Source organism: Hibiscus syriacus, unplaced genomic scaffold, assembly GCF_006381635.1.
Source record: "Hibiscus syriacus cultivar Baekdansim isolate YM2019G1 unplaced genomic scaffold, ASM638163v2 tig00117056_pilon, whole genome shotgun sequence".
In the NCBI taxonomy this organism is placed as follows: Eukaryota; Viridiplantae; Streptophyta; class Magnoliopsida; order Malvales; family Malvaceae; genus Hibiscus; species Hibiscus syriacus.
The window spans coordinates 7,590,278-7,604,080 of record NW_024063539.1 but is presented as its reverse complement, the minus strand read 5'-3'; the positions used below and the strand labels follow the sequence as shown (position 1 = coordinate 7,604,080).

Here is a 13,803-nt window from a genome sequence, read left to right as displayed (position 1 = left end):
CACAAAACACGATAAGTATCTAATAACTTACTCTATTGTCAGTCTCGAGTTCTTTGCCTTTCAAGGAATGCTTGGCTGCTAATGCCTGCAAATACCATTTACTAGGCAAATTGTTCCATTTTCGACTATCATTGCTGTTTGATTCGGTAACAGGGTTTGAGTTTCCAAATTGAACCATTCACTGATGGCATGATCAAGGTTGAAACTTTTGGAAATTATACAGAAGTTATTAAGCGTGAAAACAACAGAAAGATCTCACTATTATGATCCTTTTATCATTCCATGAATGTAAACCGAATGTTTTCCATTGCTGTGATGATATAACAAGAAACCAGAAAATATTTTTCATCTAGCACAACTTCAATCCTACAATAACAGTTCCCGAAATAACTGGAACAACAACCTCCATTTTGTTTTCCGAGAATCCGATGAGATGATTATCAACCAAATGATACAAGTTCAATGGACTAGATAGGTATAAAAAGGAGTTGAAACGACACTAACCTCTCCGGTTTTTCTATCATCTATATTCTTGAAAGTTCACATGGCCTGTTGCTTGTGCATGCTCCACAGCCTCCTAAACATTAGCACAGAGCTACGTGAGAAGTGTCGTATTTAAAAGAAAATATAGTGAAACCGGATGCGACATAGTGAGCTTAAGAAACGAGGGGAAAAGATGACCTTTTGGCCTACCACACCAATTTGGCATACACCGCAACGCAAAGTGAAGTTAGCATTGCCGGTATAGCTCCTCTTCCTAACAAGCAAGGAGCCAAAATCAGTTAAGGTCTAATGCTCATCACTAGAAAAGGTCGGTTAAAGGATAAAACGGGGATTACTCAAACACTGACTACATAAACAAATATAATATATTCAAAAACTTAAAATGCTACCTTTGTTGATCCTTAACCAGATTCAATGCAAGACCTTCAACTGGTCCGATGGTTTTATCCTTCTGCACGGCAAATATAGTCTGATCAAACTCCTCGGGAGCACCATCAAATGGAGACATCTGTTGATACAAAACCCAAAAAAGGGAAAACATAAGCATAGAAAGGAGAATGGCAGCAACAAGAAATAAAGATAAAAACATTACGAAAGAAAAAGATCACAATCAGCAGCAGCGATGTCCTATTTAATGGTCATAATCTCATATAGATTCTCTCAAAGTTTCCTTTATAGCAATTTATTATCCACTAATGCTTTTTTTGTGTTATTCCTCTGGTTTTAAATGTGACAATGACAGCCTCGGAAAATAATAAATTGGTCATGAAACAACATACGGCCAATGCATCATAGTGGAGACCGTCGTAGATCAGCATGACTCTTTGAGAGAATTTTTTTTCCTGTCATGAAGGCCGAAGTAAGAAAGGGGAGTGTAAGCATCGATAATGACAAATTGACGACCAGAGACAAAAAAGAGTGACGACATAAGCAGTTCTAACCTGACCATATAAATCACAACGGGATCGTATGCTGCGATTTCCCGTCCATAATAATATGCTAATATTGAAAGCTCAATGGCGCCTTCAAAACAGGAAATAACATACCAAGGTCAGTAGCCAATTAATGAAATAGTATGAAGACTGTCCTTGTAATAAATAGATCCCGATAAAATTAATTAATATTAGAATGGACTTCGAGTGGAGGGGGGGGAGAGTTCAACTAACCTCCCCACTTTTCTGAGTCGAGAATCCAAGAACAATACTCTGCATTTGGCCTTCCAAGAAATGCCTCAGAATATTTCGTTGGGTCACTTGCCACTGTTGCTGCTATAACCTTCAAACAATCATCGATCATACTAGGTTACGAAAACAAAATCACATTTAAAATAGTTAGGATAAATGGCGTTATATTGACACTTCATGTATGCTCACAGATTTCCACCTTCCAACTAAAATACATTGATCGTTCTATCTACTTTGGCATTCCAGATGCATGCAGCGTATAGCAGTGATAACAACTCGATGAAAAAGTATATCACACCTCCCGTAGATGCATCAGAGATCTCAGTAGTAATATATAGGCAAACAAAGCAAAGCACGAAATTCATTTAAAATACCAAACAACCTAAATACGGTAATGTTAGTAATACGGTAATCTTGAACATTTTCCATTAAAGCCCCAGTCGTATGCATTTGCATACCAACATATAAAGCTTCCTATTTTGTAACCATTCTATCTACAGATCGAAGTCTAAATACTAGAATTGACTAGTTAACATAAACTGCATACAAAGTTTCGATATATATCTTCAATCACCACGCAAGCATAAAATAACATTATGACCTAAATGAAGTGCTCCAAAAAAAATCATGAGATAATGCAGATAAGAACCTGTCTCAATTCCGGAGCTTTGGTCTTGTCATGATCCATCACGTACCTAAAGCGAGGAAACGAAGTAACATGATCTCAAGTAAACAATAACCACACCAATCAAACTAATAAACACGTTAAAACGGAAAGTTAATGATCTAGTAGTTTAATGAACTAACCCAACAGCATTGAAAAGGCAGCTGTTGTCCGAGGGAATGACCCTTCTAACGACAATACCTTCCATTATCCAAATTATTATGCACCTAAAAAACAAAACACAAAATTAACTTGCATCAATAGATGATTAAATAGTCGATAATGGAAATAACTAAGCAATTGGTTCTTTAAATTCCATGAATATATATATATACATATACATACATACACACACAGAGGAAAACAAAACTTGTGAAAATGAAACAAGGAACAGCAGATTGATCAAAGCATGAAATCCCAGTTTTGTAGCTCACAATAATATAATCTAAATTAAATTTTCTTAAGCATTTTATCCAAAAATAAATAAATTTTCTTAAGCAATTAGCAATATATATGTGATACCATTGGACAATTTAAACAAAGAGATGAAAAGAAAAAAAAAAACAGCAAAAAAATTAAAAGAAAAATAAAAACTTTGAACCTTGGAGAAGGAATAATACAATCAAAGAACAAGAGATGCTACCAACAAAATCTAAAATCAAACCAGACGGAAAAACCTACCAAAAAACTTGAAATGGTAAAAATTTAAAGAAATTGAATTACCTGAAATACAATTCAAAAGAAATACAGAAGAACCGAATTTTATCACGGAAGAACTAGAATCGACACCGACAACGATATAACTTTAAAATAAAGGGAATTCAAAAGATAACCCCACGCGTATTATTATGTTATTATACAAATTTTAAAATTATTATGTCAAATTCTTGGTTAATTGTAGTTACTTTGACTGAAATTAAAACAAAAAACTAATTTAATTGATTAGTAATTAAAATAAAATCAATTTAATAATTTATCGAAATATGACCTAAATGTGTAATCTTCACTTGTCCCTTGGCCCCACATTTCTGGGAAAAATCTAATCTTGGATTTAAAATATCCATGATATTATATAAATAATGGTTTGTCAAAATATTATTTTGTTTGTCCTATCTTTATTTTAAATTAAATTCATAGTAATATGATAAAAGAATAAACATTTTTTTAGGATAAATGCGACTGTATTTATCCGAAGAGCAGCGGGGGTGCCACCAAATGTACATCAACACTAAAACCCTCTACATAAAACAATACCACCCTCACTCAATAGTCGATACAAAGATATGTCCTCTGTTTTGAAAATTGGATTGGATCGGTCGGTTCAATCGGTTCAACCGGTTCAATCGGAAATTATTATTTAGTCCGGTTCAATTTAAATTGGTTGAACCGTTATTAGTGAACCGGTCAAAACCGTTCAAATCGAACCGGCTAAAAACCGGAAAAAATCGGGAAAAATCGGGATTTTTTTTATAAAAAAAATTAAACCAAACAACGTCGTTTGTTAAACGAGCCAAGTCGAACTCGAATATTACTGAGCTCGACTCGAACTTGAAAACTTTAAAAGTAAGTTCAACTCAACTCAAACTCACAAGTTAAAAATTATTAAGTTCAACTCAAACTCGAAATATAATATTGAAACTTGAACTCAAAAAAGGCTTGAACTAAAAAAAAAATTTAGAAGCTCGATTGAAGCCTAAAATTCGAGCTTGATTGAAGTGAAAGAATAGTTCACTCAATACTTACCAAAAGGCTCCATGATTTTGAATGTCAAATTACATCTATTATTTATAGAAGTTAGTTGTGATGCTCTTTTATGTTTCTTAGCAATGTGAGATTGTTTTGTTCTCGTATTTTTACTCTTTAGACTTTTGGGATGCTGTTCTATGTTTCTTAGCCATGTGAGATTGTTTTTTAAAAAAAAATTAAACCAAACAATATCATTTTGTTATGATTTTTTAACCCCAAATTTATTTTTTAATTATAGTTATATAATTATATTTATTATTTAATATGTTTTAACTTAAATATTATGTTGTAGTTAATTTGAATCATTTTGTTTCACTTGATTTTATGGTTTTTAACTTATATATGTTATGACTTGTTTTGAATATGTCTTGTGATATAAAAAATTATTTTTTATTAAATATTTTTGGTATTTTTATTTAATTTTTTAAATAATTATGACGTCGTCCGGTTCTTCCGACAGGTCGAATCAGTTCGACCGATTGAACCAGTGAACCGATAACATGACCGGTTCGATAACCGGTCCGGTTCTGAAAACCATGGATATGACTAGGCATTTGGAAGGCATGTCAAACCAGATTATGTCAGTGCACCTTATCCCTTCTCAATCTAATAGCATCCCACACCCTCGTTAAGGTCACCCCCGGATCCATCACAAGCGTAGCCGAGACAGAGGACCTTAGGCGTCCCCTGTAAAATATCCTTAATAAGCAACACTAAGCATGCATTATTCCAGGTCTTCAAGATTCAACCCCCCTTCCGACATTGGACAACAAATGAACTTCCAGCAAACCCGAGCCCCTTTACTCTCAATGTCTCCATTCTTCCAGAAGAACCTGGAACAAAGCTGCTCAATACGGGAAAGGGCGGCTTTAGGAATAACCAACTGCCTATTCCAGTAGTTTTGAATACTAAAGATAACAGCCTGAATCAACTGAGTCTTCCTCGCATACGATAAGTTCCGAGCAGTCCAAGTGTGGAACTGAGCCACAATTCTATCCAACAAGGGCTTACAGGATAAAAGAATATTTTTTTAAATAGATAAAAGAATAATATTTGAATAGACTTCAAAGGGTTTGATTAAAAAAATTGTTTTTATGGTTTGATTAACTATTTATTCGATTATCAATAACATTGATAATCCATCATTAATTATTTGTTAATAATTCGAACTCCGATCTCGGAAACTAGAGAACGGAATACACATGGTACTCAGGTGTACAATACTCGGTATCCGATATCCGAAGAACAGAGGTTGACTGCTCTGTTAAACAATAACCATATGCATAAAACCAATACAACTAGATGTTTATGCGTTGCAACTCAAAACATTATTAGATCTCAAATCACATGAGATTTGCTGGTTTCTAGATGTCAAAACGGGGTTACTACCTGCAGCAGTCTCCCGAAACGACATCCGAATTCAAAATCGAAACGATGAGGCTCTTGAAGCTTAGTTTCGTCATGCCTCGAGTGCAGCAATCACTCTTGGCATCCAATGGCAATGCTGCTGCCTGAAGTGTTGCACGAGCTGGTGCTGGCGAATGAAAGTCTGCAAAAGAAATCGTTCTGTCGATGTGTACGATGTTCAAGACGAAACTGGAAACCAATGTATACAACGGTTTATTTTTAACTTGAAGCAGATTTTAACTTGAACTATTTGTTCTCACATTTATCGTAGATCTCATTCACTTTCTTGAGGTCTTTCATGTCAGCCAGCGTGCAAGAAGGAAACCAGAGAAACAATGAAAATCTTAACTATTTCGGATCATCAATCATCATCGATACATCGAGCAAAGTGGCGGAGAAAATCGAAGAAGAATTATACATAATTGTTGTCTTAACCTCGGCGGAATAGTCAGCACCACCAGTTTTCAGTATTTCTCCTATGTTTCTGAGTACCATAGATTTGCATAGCAGTGTACCATCATGTACTCGGTAGCAAATTTACAGGGCCATTAGTTCATATGTTCGTAGGTTACCTGCTCCGTTTGATCCTCTACTTTGTCCAAGACGAGATTTCCGGTCTTGAAAAATACCAAAAAGACAAGACCAGAACCTCGTTTATATTCTGGAACTCTACGACTACAACCTTAAAACATCAAGAACCGATGAATATGTCACGAACCTCCTGTATAAGACCGAGAATACAGGAGACAGAGATGATTATTAGCCTTGATGGCCTGCAAATACGGTCCCAATGCTGCCGGAGCTTTGACAGTTACCACTGCCTCCTTTTTCGCTAAGATCAAGATAGTGTCACAAGTTACAACCTGCAAACCATAGGCATCAAATGGAGCCAAAGACCACTATAAAGTAGAACAGCTTTGTGACTGATAATGAAACAAAGATTGGTTCCAAAGTATAATCTATGATCAATTTGCTTATAGCATTCTCTTAAACTTCCATCTTCTCAGCCCCTTACTATCGTAATGTTGTTGATGACATTGGTTCCAAAGTATAAATCGATATGAATTCCCATAAACTCTATCATGAACTCAACAAGTATGATTCAATTAAAACCAACATCCAACACAAATTCACACAGTTTCAAGAACAACCCATCAAAGAAAACTCGAAAATGAAACTATAAACAACGAAAAATATGTGAAAGGCCCACCATTTTCACAATGACAATCGTTTCATTTTTCCAGTACAAGTTGATAGGCTTAAGCAAGCAAAAGGGGAGCCTTCCCTCGAAAAAGATAACAAAAAGTAACAGCCAGCTACGAATCCAGCAGCAGCAGCAGCCAACTGAGAGCCGGAGAGTGGCAAGCCGACATCGATAGTCGGAAATTGATTGGTCTTAAACTACACCAAACCATTTTCTCACTGTTGTCTCTCCCAAATTTCCTTCTTTGGTCACTTTTTCTATGGTGTTTTGTTTGTGTTTTATGTATGTATATACTATATTATACATAGCCAGGTGAAACTGTAGTGAAAACAACTGGAAAACAAAAAAATGTTGTAATTTATGAACCGAGAAATATTCCAAGTTTGGTTTTCGATGTTTCCTAGATTGACCCCAAAGCTGATGATTTCAGACAATTATTGTTAAAGGTTTGGGCTTTGGAGTAGATTTGGTTGAATCTTAAATCCACTTACAAGTCCATTATTTTCGCACTTCATTTATATTCTTGAAAATGATTTTCTTATTCTTGAAAATGATTTTCTTAAGGTTACTTTTTCATTTTTTTAAAGTAATATATTAGAGGTAATCTAACTATGCTCGAATGATTATTTTAGTCAATGAACTTTTAAAAATTATAAAATAATTATTAAATTTATCAAAAATTATAAAATATTTCATTAAAATTTATCGAACTAATATAAATAGTCATTAAATTTTATAAAATAATCATTAAATTTATCAAGCTTTTACAATTATCATGACATTGTGGTGACTAATTTGTAACAGTTCGAAAAATATAATGATCATTTTGTAACTTTTAAATGTTCAATTGTCAAAATGATCAATTGAGCGTAGTTTAGTGACCTTTGGTGTACTTTAACCCAGAAAAATATTACATACATATATGTTATTTTTACTGGGTAAAGTACATCATAGGGTCATTAAAGTATGCTCAAATTATTGTTTTGGATATTCAAGTTCAAACATTATAAAATAGTCATTAAATTTTATTGACGGTCATTAAATTATTCAAACTGTTACAATTATTATAACGTCACACTGACCATTTTTTAATAATTTGATAAATTTAATGATCATTTTTAAAATTATTGAATGTCTAATGACCAAAACAATCAATTGAGTATAACTCAATGACTTTTAATGTACTTTACCCTATTGTATTCGGGGAGCTGTTGTTCAAGTTTGAATATTAGATGCGGCCGTCAATAAGAAGTTAAACAAGTTATTTATCACTCTAACAATGATCAGTTGACAGATTTACAAGCGAATCAATGCTCAAATGAAAGGTTGCAACGAAGTATAAATACACCATTTTCTTTTCATCTCTTCCACCATTCATTTTCATTCTCCAAATTGTACATTGGAACATCGAAGGGGGAAAAAACATTTTTGTTGTTCTTAGTGAATCAAAACTTTGATGTGATTTACAATTCCTGGTTAACATCAGTAAAAACATGTTCCCTACACATGGGACAAGTGCCTTGTCGGCTTAGCCATTCATCTATGCAGTTCAAGTGGAAGACATGCCCACATCTCGGAAGATTTCTCCCCAGTTCTCCTTCCTTTAGACCCTGCAAGCAAATTGAACAACAACCACCCTCCTCCATGGGTTTCACTTTCATCATATCTCTAGATCGAAATTCGAACACCGGAAGCTTTCGAATTCGATTTCTGGACAAACCCTTTGCTCCATTTACGTCATAAATGTCTGAGATTTCTCTATACGTCGATTCAACCGAGTTAATCTGAAATACAGAACTGAAATTAGAAAAAAAGGAGAGAGAGAAAAGGTTTGTTTGGTTACTGAGAAAGTTACTTACTTGCCATTGGTAAGCTTTCAGCACTGCTGGACTAACCCACTCAACAAACACTTTCCCATTTACTAAGCTAACTAATAAAGCTACCTATAAAACAGCAAAAATTAAAGAAGGGATGAAATAATGAATGCAATAATGATGAAAATATGGTAATCTGGAAATTATTTTTCTCAGGGGGCTTGAATTGGCAAATTCTACCCTCCATGTATACCTTTGATAATGACTCCCCATCAACCAATGATTCCAGCAATTGAACGGCTGTGATTGCACCTGTAACAGCACCGATTCCAGCTCCCCTCACAAACCCTGTTTCTGTCGTCTGCCCTTTCATTGCTCCAACTACAGTTCCCACCATAGATCCTCCTGTTTACAGATTTCCATGTAAGTTGTAAAAAAAAGTACAAATGCATTCATCATGTCTATCTATATTATATACCTAATGAAAAAATGCAGGTGAAAGCTGCAAAGAGAGTTTTCTTCAACACTCGAATGAAGGTCTCGATTTGGAGGTCATTCATGGCCGCGAAAACCCGGAAAGAGATGGCTTCTCCGTGCCTAAATGCTACATCGGTTATGCATGAAAACCACTCCATTAACATCGGGATTTAGATCTGAGAAAAGAAATGCTGTGAATCTGTCGTTGTTTGAATTTATGGGAAATGAAGGAGGAGGTTATTTGAGGGAGATGGGGGAGTTTGTAAAGCATTTATAGGGTAAAGAATGCAGGGCGGCATTTATGATGAGGGCTAAGCCCCAAAGCTAAACTAATGCATGCACGGATAATAATCAAGGGGGGAACGTATGTTAGATTCTTACCGTGACGCAACTAGCATATGATATCAACATGATCAGTCTCATTCGAATCTGAATTTCAGTCTCAATATCAGTAATCTTTTGATGGTATGGACAAACATAAAATTTTATGTTTGAAAAAATTTAAGAAGTTATATTATAATTTTAAAGGTGTGGAATTAGATCATTAATATAAAATACAAAGAAAATACATAAATTAGATTAAAATTTAATTTTTTTCATAGTGTAATTACAACACTCTTGATCCATCCTTATTAATAGGTCATTTATTATTATTATTTTGAAACCAATGTTTTTTTAAGGAATACCACTTTTTTTTTACAAAAATATACCAAAAAGAGTAAAACTAACTATCACAAACTAATGGAAAAGGGACCATAAAATAAAAGAGTTAAAATTTCAAACCATACAACTAAGAAGAAATTGAAGATAGTAATAAATATTATAGTTGACGATGAAAAATAAATATCATCAACATTAATATAAAAATAAATACAATGATAACGATACGTTGACAATTGAATGTATTACAACTCAAACATAATCTATTTAAGATGATTACGAACACTCAATAATATAAAAGAATTAAATCAAAAGTATAAATCAGGGGTATATTAAAAATATACTAATAGCATTAGGTGAGAAGACCTAACATCATAACAGATTGATGGTGTTTGGGAATTATTACATTATTTGAATGATTTTAGGCCTTTGGTATATAATAAAGTTGTATTTTAGGTCGGATAATATTTTTAATTTCTGCATAACATTTGTCAACTCACAACCAGAATTAAGAACGGTTGAAATTAATTAAAAAAAAGTTTAAGAAATGCGGTTCAATTTCCCGAAAATCGGCTCATAAAATGAGGGAAGAAATTCAATTATACTGAATGCAAATTTAAGTCATCGAATTCTCAAAACCCTAAGCTTTTGTTCCAAAGGCCAATGACGGGAAATCAATGAATAAATTAGGGCTAAATCCAATTGGACATTTGAGGAAGAACCCTGACAACTTGTCTGCAAACCCTAAGCAATTGGAAATGGAGGTATTGGTTGTCCTCAAACCCTAAAAAGCAGTAGATTTCCATGTAATAAAAAGGGTTGCCTTAGCTTGTCAGTTGCCCAAAAAAAACAATGGGCACAAAAATCCCCGGAAAGAAACCATGTGCAAAACATAATTTTTCCTGTGGGCAGAAAACTTGAGCAATAAGGCATAAACATACTTGATGATTCCGAACATAACATGAACATAATAACATCAAAAGACGATATAAAAAATAACACGAACACGATATGAAAACGACGTAATTCGAAAGGAATATGGGGGAATTGATTAGAAAATCTAGGAGACATTGAAGTAAGGGAGGATGGAACATCCTGGTTGGGGATGGCTGCTTTGAGGCAAGTGGTCCTTTAAATGGGGCATTAATGGCTGGATGAGACAGTCTCCCCCCACTGTTCATTGATTAAATGATTCGATGCCTTCACTTTGATATTGCCTTTAAGTGATATTTTTCACCAGAACTTTGTATTATTGGAACTGTTATTTATAGTTTTTTTTTCTCTGGGTTTTCGGACATAAAATAAGTAGATAAAACTAGAGTTAATGATGTCTTTAATGCAGAAGAAAATATCTATGTAGATATTTATCGAACTGCAAGAGCTTTTGAAAAAAGAACAGCCATTGTCCTGAGTTTGGGGTTTGGGCCTTTGGCTGGTTTTCCCTGTATTTTTGTCTCTTGCCCTTTCGTGATTTGGCTTCTACTGGTTTTGGTTAACATTCGTCCATCAACTCTGTGTGATAAGATACAGATGTAAGGTGGTATGGAAGAATCTCCCTTTTTAGAATTTATTTAAAAAAATAAAAATAATTTTAAATCAATTTTATGATATCTTTTAGGGGTGTATTTTGAGAAAGCTTGAAGAATGTGAACCCCTTTTTCTTATTTTAAAAGAAATCTTTGTTTTTACGGAATTTTCTTGTTTAAAGAAAATAGTCATGGACTACCTATTTTTGAGAATAAAACCCTCAAGAATGGAAGGATTATGTTAGAGAGATACATTGCCTTTAATAAAAATAATTATCGAAGATATAAATTGTTTTTTATTAATTGCTATTTTGCACTTTTGATTTACTTAATTATTCTATTGCCTTTTTTTTTATTAATTCAACCATTTGTAATTTAAGTATTCAATGGAGAATATTTAAGGCAGAGAATGAGGATATATATACGTATTTGAAAGTATTTGGGTCAAGCAGTCAGGGGTTTAAAGAGCAGTAAGCAATTTGTGTGATCTTAGACAATGGAACTCAAATCGATCATCTAAATTATTTTATTGAAAACTTGGTTGATAAAAAGCACTATCTTTTTTTTATCAAAATCAATGCGATCAAACCTTATAGTATTTTTCAAGTATCAAGCCAAATCAAATTATCTAAAGAAGTCCAAAACTCGACTGCGAACCTCTTAGACAAATAATTATGCACATGTCTCGATCTTAAACTCACAATCCATGGCATTTACAATTAATAAGGATTGGATTGGAATTAAAATATTTTATTTTATATATATATAATGATTTTTCTCTGAATAAATTTTTTAAAATATGTGAAAATTAAAGAAAAAGGACCACTTATGTTTTGTGAAATTGAAAAGCTTGAAACTATTTTTTTTTAATTTGATGAATTAATACTAGTTAAAATTCATATAAAACTAAATTATTATTTTTAACAAATTGTAAATATCAATTATCTTATGCTAGTTAAAAATCAGAGAAATGTAATGTTAGAAGATAACGACATGCATAATGATCGTCCAATAAAATAGACACTAAATTTTTACGTGAAAAATCCTTTTGAAAAAAATTACAGGCAGAAGAGGAGAAAATTCACTTATGTCAAGAGAAGAAGAATACAAGAGGAGTCCTCATGGACAACCTAATCGCCAACTCTAATCCTTAGTATATATATATTTGATTACAAAAGAAATTATATAAAGTATAAATCTACTTTAACAAAGTTTTCTACTTTTAATCAAAATAGGTTTATTACTTTCCTAAATTTATATATTAATTAATTTGTGTTACTTTGAATTCGAGTCAAACTCTGACAAATCTCCACATTTACGTGAATTATGAAAGTGCGAAGGCTTCGAGACAAAACACCCAAATTTGATGAGACACACCAAACTCAACAAAAATAATTCTTCACTTCAACAAATAAGTTCTCCAGCTTGAGAACATATTCTCCACTTCTTCCACAAAATTCCTTAGAGGAGTATTATTCAACAGTGATTGTCAAATGAATCCAAAGTTTCCCCAAACTTGGATTTAGTCTTCAGATCGATAAAGAAATCATAAGTGCTATTTTTTCTCATTACTTGTTCACTACAAGTAATACCATGCACAACACTATCCTGATCATCAATGACAATTCTATCTTTTCCGTTATGCTGACAAAACTGAATTTTCTTCTTCTCGAATTTGTTATGCCACATAGCTTAACTCTCCTTTTCTTCTCAAGTATGTTATGCCGACAGAGTATAACAATTTTCTGCTCCTAAAATCGTTATGTCCACGGTTGTTTTGTTCAACACAAAATCCTCCTTTGTCACGAAGGAAAAAAATAATAGTTCATCTTTTATAATTATTGAACCCTGGATAATATAAAGCTTAGAAGTCTTTCTCTTCCCTTTCATCAAAATAAGAGAGTTCTTAGAAATTATTGCACCTCTACCTTACATAGCGTTAATATGGTGTTGTGTAGGGATGGCAACTCAACCCGAACCCGACGGGTTCCGACCCGACCGGGTCGGATTTTTTTTAAAAAAAATTGGGTTCGGGTCAGGTTTTTATTAAATGCACTATTCGGGTCGGGTCGGGTCGGGTTTAGGGTGGAAAAAATCCGACCCGACCTGAAAATATATATAATTTTACCCTATATATTTAGGGATAATTACAATAATACCCCTCTATATATAATTTTTTTTCAATTAAGTCACTATTTTTATTGAATAAAAATATTTTTTTATTTCGGGTCGGGTTTCTAAGTCATATATTCGGGTCGGGTCGGGTCGGGTGAAATCTTAATTTCGTCGGGTCAGGTCGGGTCACGGGTGGAGGACCCTTTCTTCTCGGGTCGGGTCGGGTGACCAAAAAACCCGACCCATTGCCATCCCTAGTGTTGTGATCCAATAGAAAAATTTCATACATCAAAGACGTCAATATCGTGATCGATTCAAACAACTCGAAAGTTGATACCAATTTGTTAGATGATAACGACATGCATAATGATCACCTAATAAAATATACACCAATATTTTCGTGGAAAATCTTTTCGAAAAAAACCACGGACAAAAGAGGAGAAAATTCACTAATGTCAAAAGAAATATATATATATATATATATATATATATATATATATGA

At 33.5% G+C, this 13,803-nt stretch overlaps 1 protein-coding gene and 2 pseudogenes across 2 annotated transcripts; all 3 read right to left on the bottom strand.

Annotated features, from left to right (window-relative positions):
- Positions 1-291: 291 nt before the first annotated feature.
- Positions 292-3,158, bottom strand: LOC120198059 (annotated as a pseudogene).
- Positions 3,159-4,704: 1,546 nt separating this feature from the next.
- Positions 4,705-6,920, bottom strand: LOC120198491 (annotated as a pseudogene).
- Positions 6,921-8,154: 1,234 nt separating this feature from the next.
- Positions 8,155-9,228, bottom strand: LOC120197889 (NEP1-interacting protein 1-like). Of its 2 annotated transcripts, XM_039199285.1 has the most exons (4): positions 9,002-9,219; positions 8,777-8,928; positions 8,569-8,652; positions 8,155-8,493 (listed from the first exon to the last, which is right to left on the bottom strand). In XM_039199285.1, exons 1-4 carry the CDS (start codon positions 9,162-9,164, stop codon positions 8,173-8,175), a joined length of 720 nt encoding a protein of 239 aa, XP_039055216.1. In that variant the 5' UTR covers positions 9,165-9,219; the 3' UTR covers positions 8,155-8,172. The 2 variants fall into 2 exon arrangements, with proteins under 2 accessions (XP_039055216.1, XP_039055215.1); XM_039199284.1 differs by having other exon boundaries at positions 8,155-8,652; positions 9,002-9,228.
- Between the last annotated feature and the right edge of the window lie 4,575 nt (positions 9,229-13,803).

Bases quoted from the DNA above. Each gene is read 5' to 3' on its own strand.
- LOC120197889 (XM_039199284.1), bottom strand. From the start codon at position 9,164: ATGTTAATGGAGTGGTTTTCATGCATAACCGATGTAGCATTTAGGCAC. The intron at 8,929-9,001 runs GTATATAATATA...ATCTGTAAACAG, and splicing joins CACCTGCATTTTTTCATTAG to GAGGATCTATGGTGGGAACT. The intron at 8,653-8,776 runs GTATACATGGAG...GCTGTTTTATAG, and splicing joins ATGGGGAGTCATTATCAAAG to GTAGCTTTATTAGTTAGCTT.